Raw genomic sequence first — 14,015 nt, forward strand, 5'->3', positions numbered from 1 at the left:
TCCTAAAGGGCAAAATATGGCAAGGAATAGACTTCACTGAATATTCAAGTGGAGATAATGTTTTATTTTTTTGGATGATACTTATTTTTACCTTTCCTCTTTCCTTCTCTTGTTATATCATGTATCTTGTCATATCTTCCATCTGTGTACTGTCATGTCCCTACCATGCAAAAGTACACCAATAGCAGCAGTCCTAGCTTGAGACACGATTTTCCTCTCTGCTTTCCCATATGACCCATCAGGAGCCCTCAGCAGTGATCTATATACCCGCATATGCTCTTCTTAAGGGACGGTGTTTCTGTGCACCTGTGTGCAGATTGTACGTGATTGCACATGCTCCTTTTGTCACATGAAAACAGGCTGTGTGTTTGTGTGTACGCGTGTGCATTTTGGATCCCCTTCTGGCTGCCTCTGCTCTCTGCCCACTAGATAACTGTGCTGAGAAGCAGTGCCAAAAAGCGTCAAATCACAACTGTCATCAGAAAAAAAGAGCTTTTGTAAGAAATCAGGTGAAAATAATGCAGCTGGCAACATGAAATTGTTCTGATACAGACATGTTACCTACATTTACATTTTTGATGTCATTCAAATATAGATGAATCAGATTTTCTGTAAAAAAAAAAAAAAAAAAAGGAAAGTCAAGGATGAAAATGAGCACCTGTCTTCAGAACTAATGTTTTTTTTATACCTTCGTCTGTTTTCACACTGAATGTTTAGCGAGGCTTTTGTAATACTGCCTAACTGTGAATATATTTAGCAGAAAAAGAAGAGTAAAAACAAAATTCCTTAATGTTGTAATGTTGTCATTTTAAGCATCTGACTGGTTTATCTTCAGCACAGTACAGCACGCAGACCTCATCGTGATGTTCTGGTTATAGCCGTGTTTTTGTCTTTTTGCAGAGCACAGAGACAAGTCCTGCCAGCAGCCTTCAGTCTCTACCCATCAGCCCTTGCAGTGAAAAATCTCTTCCGTTTAAGGTAACACGGAGCAGTCTGTTTTATACTAAATTTAGCTATTTGTTCAGTGAGAACGGCTGTATTACAAGCATCAAATTTACAGATGCATTAAAAGTGTGAGGCAATGAAAAATATTAATAAAAATGTCCTCCCAGCTTTATATCTTACAAAAACAGAGCTTATGCTTTCACTTAATACATGCACAGTAAAGTTGTAGTGCTCACTTGTTATTCTTTTTCCATAGCCAACCCTTCACTTCAATTAGCCAGCTAGTTTAATTAAAAGAACACAGCAGGCTCGGTGTGATCAAAAATATAAAACTGAATCTTCCTTTGATCCATGTGTCTCGTTCAGTTTTACCCATATCAGAACAATTAACACTTTTTTTTCACATCAGCTTCTAATGAATCACGAAAAGATCAAATAGGAAGAAAGAGAGCAGAGCAGCAAGGAAGGCAGAGTGAAGGAGAGAGAGAGAAAGAGTTGGAAAAAGGATGATTAAAAGCAGGAGAGTTGCAGATATAGAATGGGAGAGGGGCAACGTGTTTTGATTGTCTTGACAGGCTCCAGATGCCCTCTGTCAACCTTGTCCTTCTCAGCCGTGCGATCTGGATGAGATTTATTAATCTCTGTAGGGAGCATGTGCATCATTGCTCAAGTGCATGCTTGTGTGTGAGCGGGATTTAAGTTTGCCATGGGAGGTCTTTTGTCGAGCTTTCCCCCTGGATTTAGTTGGGTCACATCAGAGGTCTTGTTAGCCTGTTGGAGGAGGGAGGCGTAGTAGAGCCATCAGCTCTGTGGTTCTCATCTTTGATGTGTGTGTTTTTTTTTAACTGCAACATAATGAAGTTCCCTTTACATACATGAATGTACACACTGGTAAAGGTCTTTTAAAATACAGTCTAGTGATACTTACCCACAAAATACTGACACACTGCCAACAAATACTGCGTTTGGTTGTCACTAAGGGCACCTGTATGTGTGCACCACTTAATCTTAGGGCTGTATATAGACTTTGTGTTTGTATAGTTGTCACAGCGTGTTAGTGTTTCACAAAGAGTGGATGTTTGTGTGAGTGTATGCCCTCTTTATTGACCTACATGCTGTATCAGTGGCAGCTGGACGATAAGGAAAAATTAAAAATGTAGGATGGGACACTGCATGCTGACAGCAGCTCTGGCTGAAAAGTACAGATGGACAGACAGGGAACATGGACCCATTGAAAAGAAGGGATCAAATGGGGTAGAAAAGAGTAGGAAATGGTTTCAGTAAACTATCCAAAACAGACTTGGAGACAGGCAATTGACTATAATCAAAAGATTATTTGACTGGACAGGGGAAACCTGAAATTTCTTTTTGGGGGTAATTTTATCTGATGTGACAGTGGATGTTGAGGAGGCAGAGAAGAATGTCACAAATGTCACTGGATTGAATTGAACCGTGGACATTTGGATTATGTGACATGTACTTTAACCACCTGGCTTAGGCTTTCAATCCTAAAAGCTGTAATTTCCCGTCTGTGGAAAAAGGTTGGAGTGCTACTATGTACAGATCAATCAGAGTACTGTAGATTTGTGTTAGAATGTCTACGTTTGATTTTATCTCGACTTTGGAAGTGTGTATCGTGCCTCAGTTAAAAACAGAACATTTCCAGTTAATCCCAGTTTTTCATCAAGAGGAATGGATATTTACACTTTTTTGGACCATTCTCTGCAAAACCAAGAGATGGTTGTGTGGGAAGATCCCATTGGATCGGTAATAGACCAACAACTATAGCACATTCAAAGCCCCTTAAATCACCTTTCTTCCCCATTGTGATGCTGGGTTTGAAGTCCAGCATCTCTACATCCCTAAATGCACTAAGTTGCTGGCAGGTGATCGGCTGATTAGATAAGTGCGTTTATGAGCAGTTGAACAGGTGTACTTAATGAAGTGGCCACGAGCATGTGTGTATAGATTGGGAGAGAGCCAAAGAGAGAGATGAAACACTCATTCAGCAGATCTTCTGTGCTTGTCATCAGATGAGGAGAGTTTTCTTAAAGGAGGAAAGGGTCACGATCGATAGAGATAAAAACAAATCAGGGAGAAAGCAGCAAGAATTGCAGGAAATGAGTTTAACTTAAAGATGGGACAGAGGTAGATGATTGAGAGAAGTGTATATATAGGAGAGAGGTAGGTGGTAAAGGCTGAGCTTTTCACAGAGCTAGATGAATTGAAAACAACATAAATACAGAGAGGGTATATCGCCTGAGTAGAAGCTTCATATGAGGAAAAAGTTTCAATGTTGAGAAAAGGACATTGTATTTCTTACTTTGGGACAGACTGAAGAAAAGAGATGAGGGAGAAAAGCTGCTGGGAAAAGTGTGGGAGCTATAGCTGAAGTGTAGCCATTCAAGAGCAAAGCATTCGGTTTGATGACATTAACTTGATAAGGAAAAGGGGAGGAAATAAACACCAGAGTGCAAGAGGTGGAGGCGAGACCAAGCGATGAATGAGAGATAGAGAAGAAGCCGGTGTTTGAGAAATACTGCGTGAAGATGGAAGAAGAACAAGAGGGAGGGCTGAGAAGAAGAGAATTTGCCCTGGCACTCTAGAAAACGACTCGGCATGTGTAAAAATAATCTACGGTATCCACCTGAGAGGCTGCAGTGTCACAGTGCGACCTAGTTTAATTTAGACCCAATGCATATGACATGATTTTTACCAGATTTTGTCCCAGTTAAAGTATTCTACTGTATCTTAGAAGAAAGTAGCAGAAAAAAGAAATCACGCTAGAGTTGCCGCTAGAGGTGTACTCCACCAGTGTGTTCATTAAAGAAAAAAATGTCAAGGGCAGCAAGTTTTGCACCTGATGAAATGTTGTTTTGTGTACACTCACCTTTGCTTCAGCAGCACGGTGAACTTCTTTTTATAGTGGAACACTTATCATCATGTCAGAGGCAGCGTAATTAGAAATTAATAATGCATAATTCTGATGACTGTGAATTTATAATTACCGACTTTTCCCCACAGTGATGCCCTAATCACTGCGAGAGGGTTAAAAGGATGCATGCTTTGAGGAAAGCACGGAGATATGCGGCTATGTGCGTTATACACACCTTTCTGACACAGACAACACGCAGCTATATCGAGATGCACAAAATGTCATTTCTTTAAGCCGCAGCACAGAACAGACTGCCACTCTCATCTCCCCGTTTCATCCTTTGTCTCGTTTTTGAATCTCTCTTTCCAGATAACCTTTTATCTCTGTTACACTACGTGAGAAACTTCGCGTTTAGTAATTGTTGTGAGGCTCAGGCATCAAATTCCACTTTTTTTTCTTCTTCAAATTTTGCTCCTCTGCATCAGTGGTCCTGTGATATGAGTTCTCGGGTTAAAATCAAAACCGTTATTAGTGAAATTGTAACTCGCCTTTTTACATCTCAAATTATTCATTACGTTTTAGCTCAGTGCGGGGTGCTGTCAGAAAAAAAATACAAATTAGACCATTCTACTGTGTGCTATGATAAAGCCTGAAAAGTTTGCCACCCTGCCCCTGGGCTACCTTAGAACTAGACAGCTGTGTTTCTGATTCCACGACACCTGCTGATAGGAGGAAACCATGGCTCATTATTTGTGATTTGCTAATAGGGTCAGAGATCGAGAAGTGATATTTTAGAGACAGCTTTAAACCTCGGAAGTACAGATACTGTATATATTATATTATTTCTATCACCACAGCACTCAACTTTTGGACTGCACAGGAAAACATTTTAATGATTTGAAAATTTCCCTACAAGCCAAATGTTTTCTTTCAGCTTTAATGGATGTGGAGTTCTTACTTTACACAGATATGAACTCACTGGATGCTTTATTAGCCAAACCTTGCTAGTACAGCGTTGGACCCCCTTTTGTCCTCAAAACTGACTTAATGATTTGTGGCACTGATTCAACAAGGTGCTCGAAACATTGCACAGAGATTCTGGTGCATATTGACACAATAGCATCAAACAGTTGCTTCATCCATGATGTGAATCTCCCCTTCTGGTACTCTGTTGGACTGACATCACAGTCATGTTCAAGACACCAGTTTGAGATGATCTGAGCTTTGAGACATGCTTAGCTATCGGGCTGGAATAAGCCATCGATACTGGGGAACAGTGTGATTGTAAAGGGGAGGATATGATCAGCAACAGTTCTCAGGTAGACTGGGACATTTAAACAGTCCTTGCTTGGTACTAAGAGGCCTAAAGTGTGCCAAGACAGTATCCCCTACACCATTACACCACCACAAGCCTGAACCGTTGATACAGGCAAGATGGATCCATCCTTTTCCATGTTGTTTTCTGCCAAATTCTGAGCCTACCATCTGAAAGTTGAAATAGAACTTGAGACTCATCAGACCAGGCAACATATTTCAAATCCTCTGTGGGCAGTTTTTGTGAGTCCGTGTAAATTAAAGCCTCAGTTTTCTATTCTTAGCTGACAGGAGGGACACATGGTGTAGTCTTCTACTGCTGTAGCCCATCTGCTACAAGACTCAACATGATGTGCATTTAGAGATGCTTTTCATACCTTGGTTTTAACAAGTCGTTAGTTTAGTCGCCTTCCTATTAGTGTGAAGCAGTTTGGCCAGTCTTCCTGCCGTATGGCATCAAAATGGCTTTTTACCCCAGAGAAAAGCTTCTTGCTGGATGGTCTTTTTTGGGCTATTCTCTGTAAACCCTAGAGATGATCGTGTGGGAAAATTCTCAGTGGAACAGCCGTTTCTGAATTACTTAGACGAGTCCATGCAAAATTCAAAGTTAAATCACCTTTCTTCTCTATTCTGATTCGTTCAGCTTGGTTTGAATATCAGGAGGTTGTCTTGATCATGTCCCAAAGCCTAAGTGCATTAAGTTTCTACCACGTGTTTGGCTTGTTAAAGACAGCATGAACAAGCAGTCGATCCGGTGTAGTGAGTATATTTACAACCCCTGAACCATGTACCGGTACTGGTCCATGAGTCGTTTGGTGCCGGGCTGCGAGAGTTGAGGCTCGCGTGTGAAATTTATGGGTTTCAGTGTTTTTAGGGTTTTTTAGTGTTTTTATCTATTAAAATTTTTTTTTTTTTTATAACTCTGATTCCCTGGGTCTTTTTTGGTACTGGTACTGGTTTTATTTTGATGTATTCATCCACAACACCTTAAAGGCCGGTCCGTGAAAATATTGTCGGACATAAACCGGTCCATGGCGCAAAAAAGGTTGGAGACTCCTGTTTTAGATGTCTACTAAGCACATTTCTTGTCTTTTTTCAGACTTGGATTTAGTTAACTTTTTTTATGTTGCTATTTGTTGTGAAGCACTTTGTGATCCTTGTCTTGAAAGGTGCTATATAAATAAAATTTGACTTTACTTTACAGATATATCCATTGTGTATGGGCGTGTCCAGAGCCACTTAAATCTATTTTAAAAGCTACTGACATTATGGTGACCTGCTATTGACAGTTAATTTAATTTGAAAAGACAGCTGACCGAGGTCAGAGTAACCTGTTATCCTTTCTTGATAAGACTTGATAATGTGATGCAGATCACACATTTTGAATCACCTCTTCTCTGTTTTAAACTTAACCTCCTAGGACCTGGCCTCCACATATGTGGATATCACATTTGGGGTTATTTAGACCAAAATACTCAATTTTGCTCTACAAGGAACTGTCCACTCATGAGGACATTATGCTGCTACTGTTCTATCAAAATTTTAAATGAATATCCTCATATGTGGCTCTCATTTTTCTCAGAAACAAAAATTAGGCCAAAAAAAAAAAATCTGGTAATTCTTTGTTTTTACATTCATCAGGTCCCAATGTGCCCAAATATAAAAGGGAAATTAAAAATGCATGCCGTGGAGGAGTTCGGGTGTTAGGAGGTTAAATGGAAAAGTTCACAACAAAATCAAATCTACATATTTTTCATCTAATCTGTAGGGCTGTTGATATAAGCTTTTTCTCTTGCCCTTTTCAATGTGCATAAATAAGCTATTAATATAGTTACCAAGGCAGACATAAAGTAGATAAACAGAGACAGCCAGCAGATAGAAATGAAGATGGATTCAGATACAGGGTGAATATTAAATACGTGAGGCAAGCAACTTTATGCTGGATCAGTTTGCACATTTGTCTTTGTGATATCATTTTTTTTTTTTTTTTTTTTGGTGACGAAATGAAAAGTGAGGTTGGACAAACTGTACTGGACTCTCCAAGAAGCCATATGTGAGATGCCTGAATTATATTTGGTCTTGGTACACTGTGCCATATCACTTTTATAGACCGTTCATTTGTGTTGAGGAGTCCACATTGTGCTGCATGTCTTTGTCGCTTTTTTCTGGGGGGGCTTCCACACAGCGTAGCTAAGTACACAGTTTTTATGCAAATGATTTACCAACAGAAAGCATTCGATATGTGGACATAAATCATGGAGTCTTAAGCTGGCATTCAGTGTACTTAATTTTGTAATTTTTCAGCTGTGACCATATCAGACTCTCAAAATGTGATCAGAATCAGAATCAGAATCAGAATCAGAATGGGTTTATTGCCAGATGTTGAGGTTTACAACATTAGGAAATTGCTGCGGTGCTTCAGTGCAGACAATAAGAATTAAAGTGCTATGTAGAAAGAAAGATATTTGCATGAGATATACATGAGATATATACATGAGAATAAGAATTATGAGTGCTACGTAGAAAGATATATACATGAGTGCAGGTGGTGATCAGTGCCAGACATGAAATGATGCAGTGACACAGCGTAGGGTCATGTGTTAGTGGCGGGGACAGTCATACGGTTATTGTTCATGTGTCCGACAGCAGAGGGGAAGAAACTGTTCTTATGGCGAGAGGTTCTGGTGCGAATGGACCGGAGCCTCCTGCCTGAGGGGAGCAGGTCAAACAGACTGTGTCCAGGGTGAGAAGGGTCAGCTGAGATCCGAGCTGCACGCCGCAGAGTCCTGGAGGTGTACAGGTCCTGCAGAGATGGGAGTCTGCAGCCAATCACCTTCTCAGCAGAGCGCACAACACGCTGCAGTCTCTGTTTGTCCCTGATAGTGGCTCCAGCGTACCACACGGTGATGGAGGAGGTGAGGATGGACTCGATGATTGCAGTGTAGAATTGCATCATCGTCCGTGTTGGCAGGTTGAATTTCTTCAGCTGCCTCAGGAAGTACATCCTCTGCTGGGCTTTCTTGATGACGGAGGTGATGGTGTGCTCCCACTTCAGGTCCTGGGTGATGGTGGTACCCAGGAAGCGGAATGAGTCCACAGAGGTGATGGGGGTGTCAGTCAGGATGATGGGGGGGAGTGGGGCTGTGTGCTTCCTGAAGTCCACAATAATCTCCACTGTCTTCTGGGCATTCAGCACCAGGTTGTTGTGGCTGCACCAAGACACCAGACGTTCAACCTCCCTCCTGTAGGCAGACTCGTCCCCGTCAGAGATGAGCCCAATGACGGTGGTGTCATCTGCGAACTTGATTAGCTTGACAGACTGGTGGGTGGAGGTGCAGCAGTTGGTGTACAGGGAGAAGAGCAGAGGAGAAAGAACACAGCCCTGAGGGGAGCCGGTGCTGATGGTCCGGGAGTCCGAGACATTCTTTCCCAGCCTCACGTGCTGCTTCCTGTCCGTCAGGAAGTCAGTGATCCACCGGCAGATGGGATCAGGCACATTCATCTGGGAAAGCTTGCCTCGGAGATGGTCTGGAAGGATGGTGTTGAAGGCAGAGCTGAAGTCCACAAACAGGATCCTGGCGTAGGTTCCTGGGGAGTCCAGATGCTGCAGGATGAAGTGTAGGGCCATGTTGATGGCGTCGTCTACAGACCTGTTGGCTCTATATGCAAACTGCAGGGGGTCCAGGAGGGGGGCCGTGAGGGTCTTGAGATGGGAGAGAACTAGGCGCTCAAATGACTTCATGACCACAGATGTCAGAGCCACGGGTCTGTAGTCATTTAGTCCAGTGATCCTAGGTTTCTTGGGGACAGGGATTATGGTAGAGGACTTGAAGCAGGCAGGCACATGACATGCCTGCAGTGAGGAGTTGATCAGAACTTCCACAGATGTACTTTTTAGTAAGAAACAAGGAGTCATTTGCGTAATTAAGATTTATTTTAAAAACTTGCATGGATGTAATATGTATAAAGGAAAGAATTTTTCCTTTTTCATCCTGTTTAACCTTCAGGTTTAAAATGATAAAACCGAATGTTCAGTCCATCTCTCACGAGAAATCGCGTGTATCTCAGAGACTACATCTCGGCTTTTGAGTGATAGATTCACAATTTAGTTCATGTCTTTCTTTGTGATGACACATTAGGCTTTCTCCATGCGTTACCTGCATCAAGAAGTCGGTTTGTGACTGAGACTCCATTTAAAGAATCCATTTAAAGCTAAAGGGTGGCTGAGCATTTGAAACAGCTGCCGAGAATACGGGAAGTGCCTCCCTGCGGGTTTAAGATTTATGGACGCTTCTGAAACGTTTAAGTCAAATCAGATTAGCTGTTATTGTTTTGTGTTTTGTTTTTGTCTGTACTAAAAGCAAAGTTTAATAAATTAGGGTTTCTGAGTCCCTTCCCAACATGTGTATGCTGCAGTGCTGCTAAAAGTAAAATTGTCCGGGAGACCCTCTAACTGTGGTGCGATTGTAAGACTCCAGGTGTGGTCAATTATTATTATTACATTTTACATTTTAGCTAGTTTAATTCTCCAACACTCATAGTTAAAGTGCAAGGTTAGGGTTAAATGCTGGATAAATTGGTATAAAGATAACACGGAGAAGGCATTTTGTCATGTTGTTCTTGCTTACACCCATTTCATCAATATCAAGAAAAATCCAATTTTTTAAAGAAATTGAAGAAAATTGGATGTTGACTAATTGACAAACAACCAGCACATTTTCTCAATGATGTTTCCCAAAAAAAAAAGAAGAAAAAAGTTGAATCATTTCTCGTAACAAGAGGAATAAAATTCATCCCCATACCCTCTTCAACTGACTGCTGATTACATGCATAGAGAGCCTCAAACGCTTTACAAAATCACATCTCTTTGCAAAAGTGGATGCACTCCAATGATTTTGATCAGATTTAGCCCCACTGAGGCTGTTCTGTTCACATTAGAAATAAATTTGTATGCCCCACTTTTCTGCCATGGGTTCTCCATTCTATTCTGCCTTGAAAAATTGGTTTGAATGCCACCTGATGGGTGACTGAATGCACTTTATGGCGCTTCTTTCAGCGAGCAGAATAAAATTTCTCATTTTAGCTTTAAATGTGTTCATCACATTGAGATCTTATTTGTATGTGCACTGCCCTGGCATTGCTTGGCTCTGCATGTCCAGGGGCCGTGGATAAAAATTGCATTGCATTGTAATTCCTCAGGGATTAATGCAATATTTCTGTTCAAGTAAAGCTGAGGTCTGCCTTCCAGTAGAAGTACAGAGAAGAATTGTGACAACTGTATAACTGTTCAAAAATGACCAAACCAAACTATAAAGGTAGTAGATACAAATTGGATGATTTGATCAACCAAACATATGGCCTGTATGAACTATGCCATGCCATCACCTTCACCACACCAAGACATAAAATGAAAATACATTTTTTTTTTGTTTTACTATAAAGAAGTTTAAAAGGGGAATAAAGAAACAGGAAGATAATATTGCATAAACATATTTCACATGTTCAGCCAATAGCCATCCACTTATGTCCACGAATTATTGTAGACTAAATCAATTTATTGCTGCATTTATAAGTGCAATATACACTTACCAGACATTTTATTAGGTACATTTTGCCAGTTCTGGGTTGGACCCCTTTTGTCTTAAGAAATGCATTCATTCTAGTGGCTTATAATCAACAATGTGATGAAAACATTCTTCAGAGATCTTGGTTCAGTAAAGTGTCCCTGGATTTAATCATAAGCCTGTTCTCATCAATAACTCCTTTCTTCTGTTTATACTCGCAAGGTGTTTTTTGTCCTGTAAAGAAACCCATTAGGTCAATAAAGCATTGGATTTAGTCTCAACACTGACGTCACCACGACGATAGCATCGCACAGTTGCTGCAGATTTGTCTGCTGCACATCTGCGATGCAAATTTCCTGTTCCACTTCATCCCTTGGATTGTATATTGAATTCAGATCTGGTGACTGTGCTGGCCATTTGAGTACGGACATGACACATTAAATACATTTGAATATCAAACCATCTTTTCAGACTGTCATGTCTGTTGTTACACTCATTCATGGCCTGAACTGAAAAGGCAGATCTTCTTAGAGGAACTCTCCACGCGCGTTTGACTTTAATGCTCTGGTCACCTCTTTGCGAGCAGAGCATTCTACGGCTCTTTTCAGCGGTTAAGATGCAATATCGTGAGAGTTTTGAAACAGATTATATTAAGCTGCTGTATTTCTTTATCACTCGCTTTATCTTTCTCTAACATACCCTCTCGCATGTCTTTCTTCAGTTTATACTCCTAAGGTGTTTTCTGGGTCGTAAACAAACCGACGAAGTCAATAAAGTGTCCCTGGATTTAGTCATTAGCCTGTTCTCAGCATTTCATATAACTACTCTTATACATGCACTTTTAAAAGCTGCAGATAAGCCACATAGAAATGCACACACAAGACAATGAGGGATATCAACTGTGCCGTTGTAGCCAGACAGCTCATTTAGTGCAGCCTTCAGTCCTGTTCGGGTGAGATTAATTTTAGAGGCTGACTAATGTAGTAATTGTCACAGCATGTTAGTGATTTTTCAGTCCCATCCAAATCTCATGTTAGTAATTTGTGTGTGTGTGTGTGTATGTGTGTTCTTTAGTAGGAAAATAATATCCTTATTATCTATAAATACTGTTATCTCCCCTGCAAAGGCAGGGAAACAGAGTGCATTCTGATTTAACACCACTGGGTTTTGTTTTTGTTAATTGTTTTTCTATTTCCTGGTGGAAAATGTATTCTTTTATAGGTTTTATTACCGTGGAAGCACTTAGTGAAGCTTTTAGTTATGTCCTCCTTGACCATTATCGTGTGCCAAGGTAAGGGCCCCTGCATACACTTCAACATCAATTAGACTTGCAAAATAAAGAAGCCGTTAAAAAATAAAAACCACCTTAAAAACTTTGCAGACAGTGTGAAACCTTCTCACCACCTCTGTAACTGTAAGCTTAGATCAAACAACATCTGATTTCCCCCCACTTTGCTTAATTGCCAAAATTGGTGGGACTCAACTTCTCATGATTGGCCAAGTTTTTATAATTGAAGAAGCAAGAATGCTGTGAAATTTCTTTTTGTTTTGTTTTGTTCACCACAATTTCTGGCACTTTTCAATGGGAAACACCTCAAGGGAACACCGTGAATGGTTACCTGAAAAGATTAACAGCATTTGGTACGATCCTTTTGTTTAAAGATTTATCACATTTCAATAGTTTTAGTTTTTTTTCCCTTTTACTATTATTTTCCTTTTATATTTTCTTTAATTTTGTTTTAGCAGCCTACTCTTCTCCCTCCTTATGCCCTCACGTACATCCACTGACACATACATCACCCATCTACATACAACACCTCGCGTACATCATAATATCCTTAACTTTATTCACTGTGCAACAGCACAAATTGTGCTTAGTCTGGCACTTCTACCATTGCTAGTTCAGTTTTGTGTTATAGCCAATCAGAAAAACAGACTGGCTAAGATAACATGCCAGTTTTTTCTTTTCTGCACTACTGCAAGAATATTATCTGGATGTCGAAACAAAACATTACATAGTAAACTTTATATTAACATTAAATTATTTCCCTTTTTAAAGATATGGTGTTGAAAATTCCTTTATATTACCCTGAACCAGAAATTATTGCCAGAAAACCATAAACCATGAAGCCAAAACAATCAGATATTATACATACTTTAAAAAAACTTTATAGACGACACTGATACAGCACACTCATTCATTTATTTTTAAAATGTCTGTCAGCCAAAAATCAATCCATCCATCCATCTAGCTTCCCCTTGATTAAGTCACAATTGTCTCAAAGGGTCAACCAAAGCTACTGAATGAATAAGTGTCAACATGTACAATACAAAACTTTGTACTCTACAGTGATCAGGCAGATTACAACCTCCTCATGGTTTACACGTAAAGGGTGAGAAAGTTGAATCTTTACAGTTTCACAATCCTTTTTCTCACACAGACTCAGACTTACAGAAATATTTTTTTCTAGCCCTCGATCCCCGGGGGTGTTCTGTACTGATTCACCGTACAGGTTCCATATTTACTTCTCTGAATTTTGAAGTGACTTGAAGAAAATTGTCAGGCTCGATGGGTCTTTTTTGCATCACAGAGGTCATTTAAAGGACGACGATGTAGCTATATGGTTCCCTGTGGTCTCCCTCTGACTCTGCGTGTCCTTTAGCTAGATGGCTCCCTGTGGTTTCAGACCATCATGCTCAGCCTCGGGGCCTCTCTGTCCTCTCCTCTATCAATGTCCCCCTTTTCTCACATTTCCCCCTCATTTTCCTCCTGTTATCTTGCCCCTCGTTTCCTCTTCTGCTTTTATGTCCTTGAAGAGGTAATGACAATCTGCCTGTCATTTTGCACTCTCTATCTTATTGCTCGTTTCCTCCCACTTCCTTATCCCCTTTCTCTTGTTCCCTCTCTCTTCACATTGCGTCGCTCTTTGTCCACATTTTAACTAACTGCCTGTTGCAGACTTAACTTGAATATTTTTAGCGAAGACTGTTGTGCCTTATATCTTATTTCTGACTTCCCCATGAGCCATCCTCTCAAAGCTCTCTGTTGACTGCAGGCAGGGTCTGAAGATGACTAGGCATTTGAAAACACTGACAGTGAAAAGGAGGCGCCATGCTTACATTTTTGCTTTAAAAAAAAAAGATTCCACGTCAACTAATTTTACGTGACAAAAATTGTTTTTATTTATTTATTTTTTTTACTTTTGCACTGGATAAATGAGACTAACACTGTTAAATGAGGACAGCGGCACAATTCTAACATAAATATCAACCAGATTTTAATGTAAGACATGTTCGCAACCACTTAGAATTTCTTT

At 40.3% G+C, this 14,015-nt stretch overlaps 1 protein-coding gene across 4 annotated transcripts in view; it reads left to right on the forward strand.

The window, feature by feature from the left end:
* Positions 1 to 14,015, forward strand: part of ccser1 (coiled-coil serine-rich protein 1) — a 138,278-nt gene that overhangs the window by 58,427 nt on the left and 65,836 nt on the right. For all 4 annotated transcript variants that reach the window (XM_004547248.5, XM_024804494.2, XM_004547250.3 and 1 more), the window contains exon 8: positions 901 to 978. In XM_004547248.5, coding sequence (XP_004547305.1) covers positions 901 to 978 — 78 coding nt within the window. The remainder of the gene's footprint in view (positions 1 to 900; positions 979 to 14,015) is intronic.

The sequence above is a fragment of the Maylandia zebra genome, linkage group LG12, assembly GCF_041146795.1.
Source record: "Maylandia zebra isolate NMK-2024a linkage group LG12, Mzebra_GT3a, whole genome shotgun sequence".
In the NCBI taxonomy this organism is placed as follows: domain Eukaryota; kingdom Metazoa; phylum Chordata; class Actinopteri; order Cichliformes; family Cichlidae; genus Maylandia; species Maylandia zebra.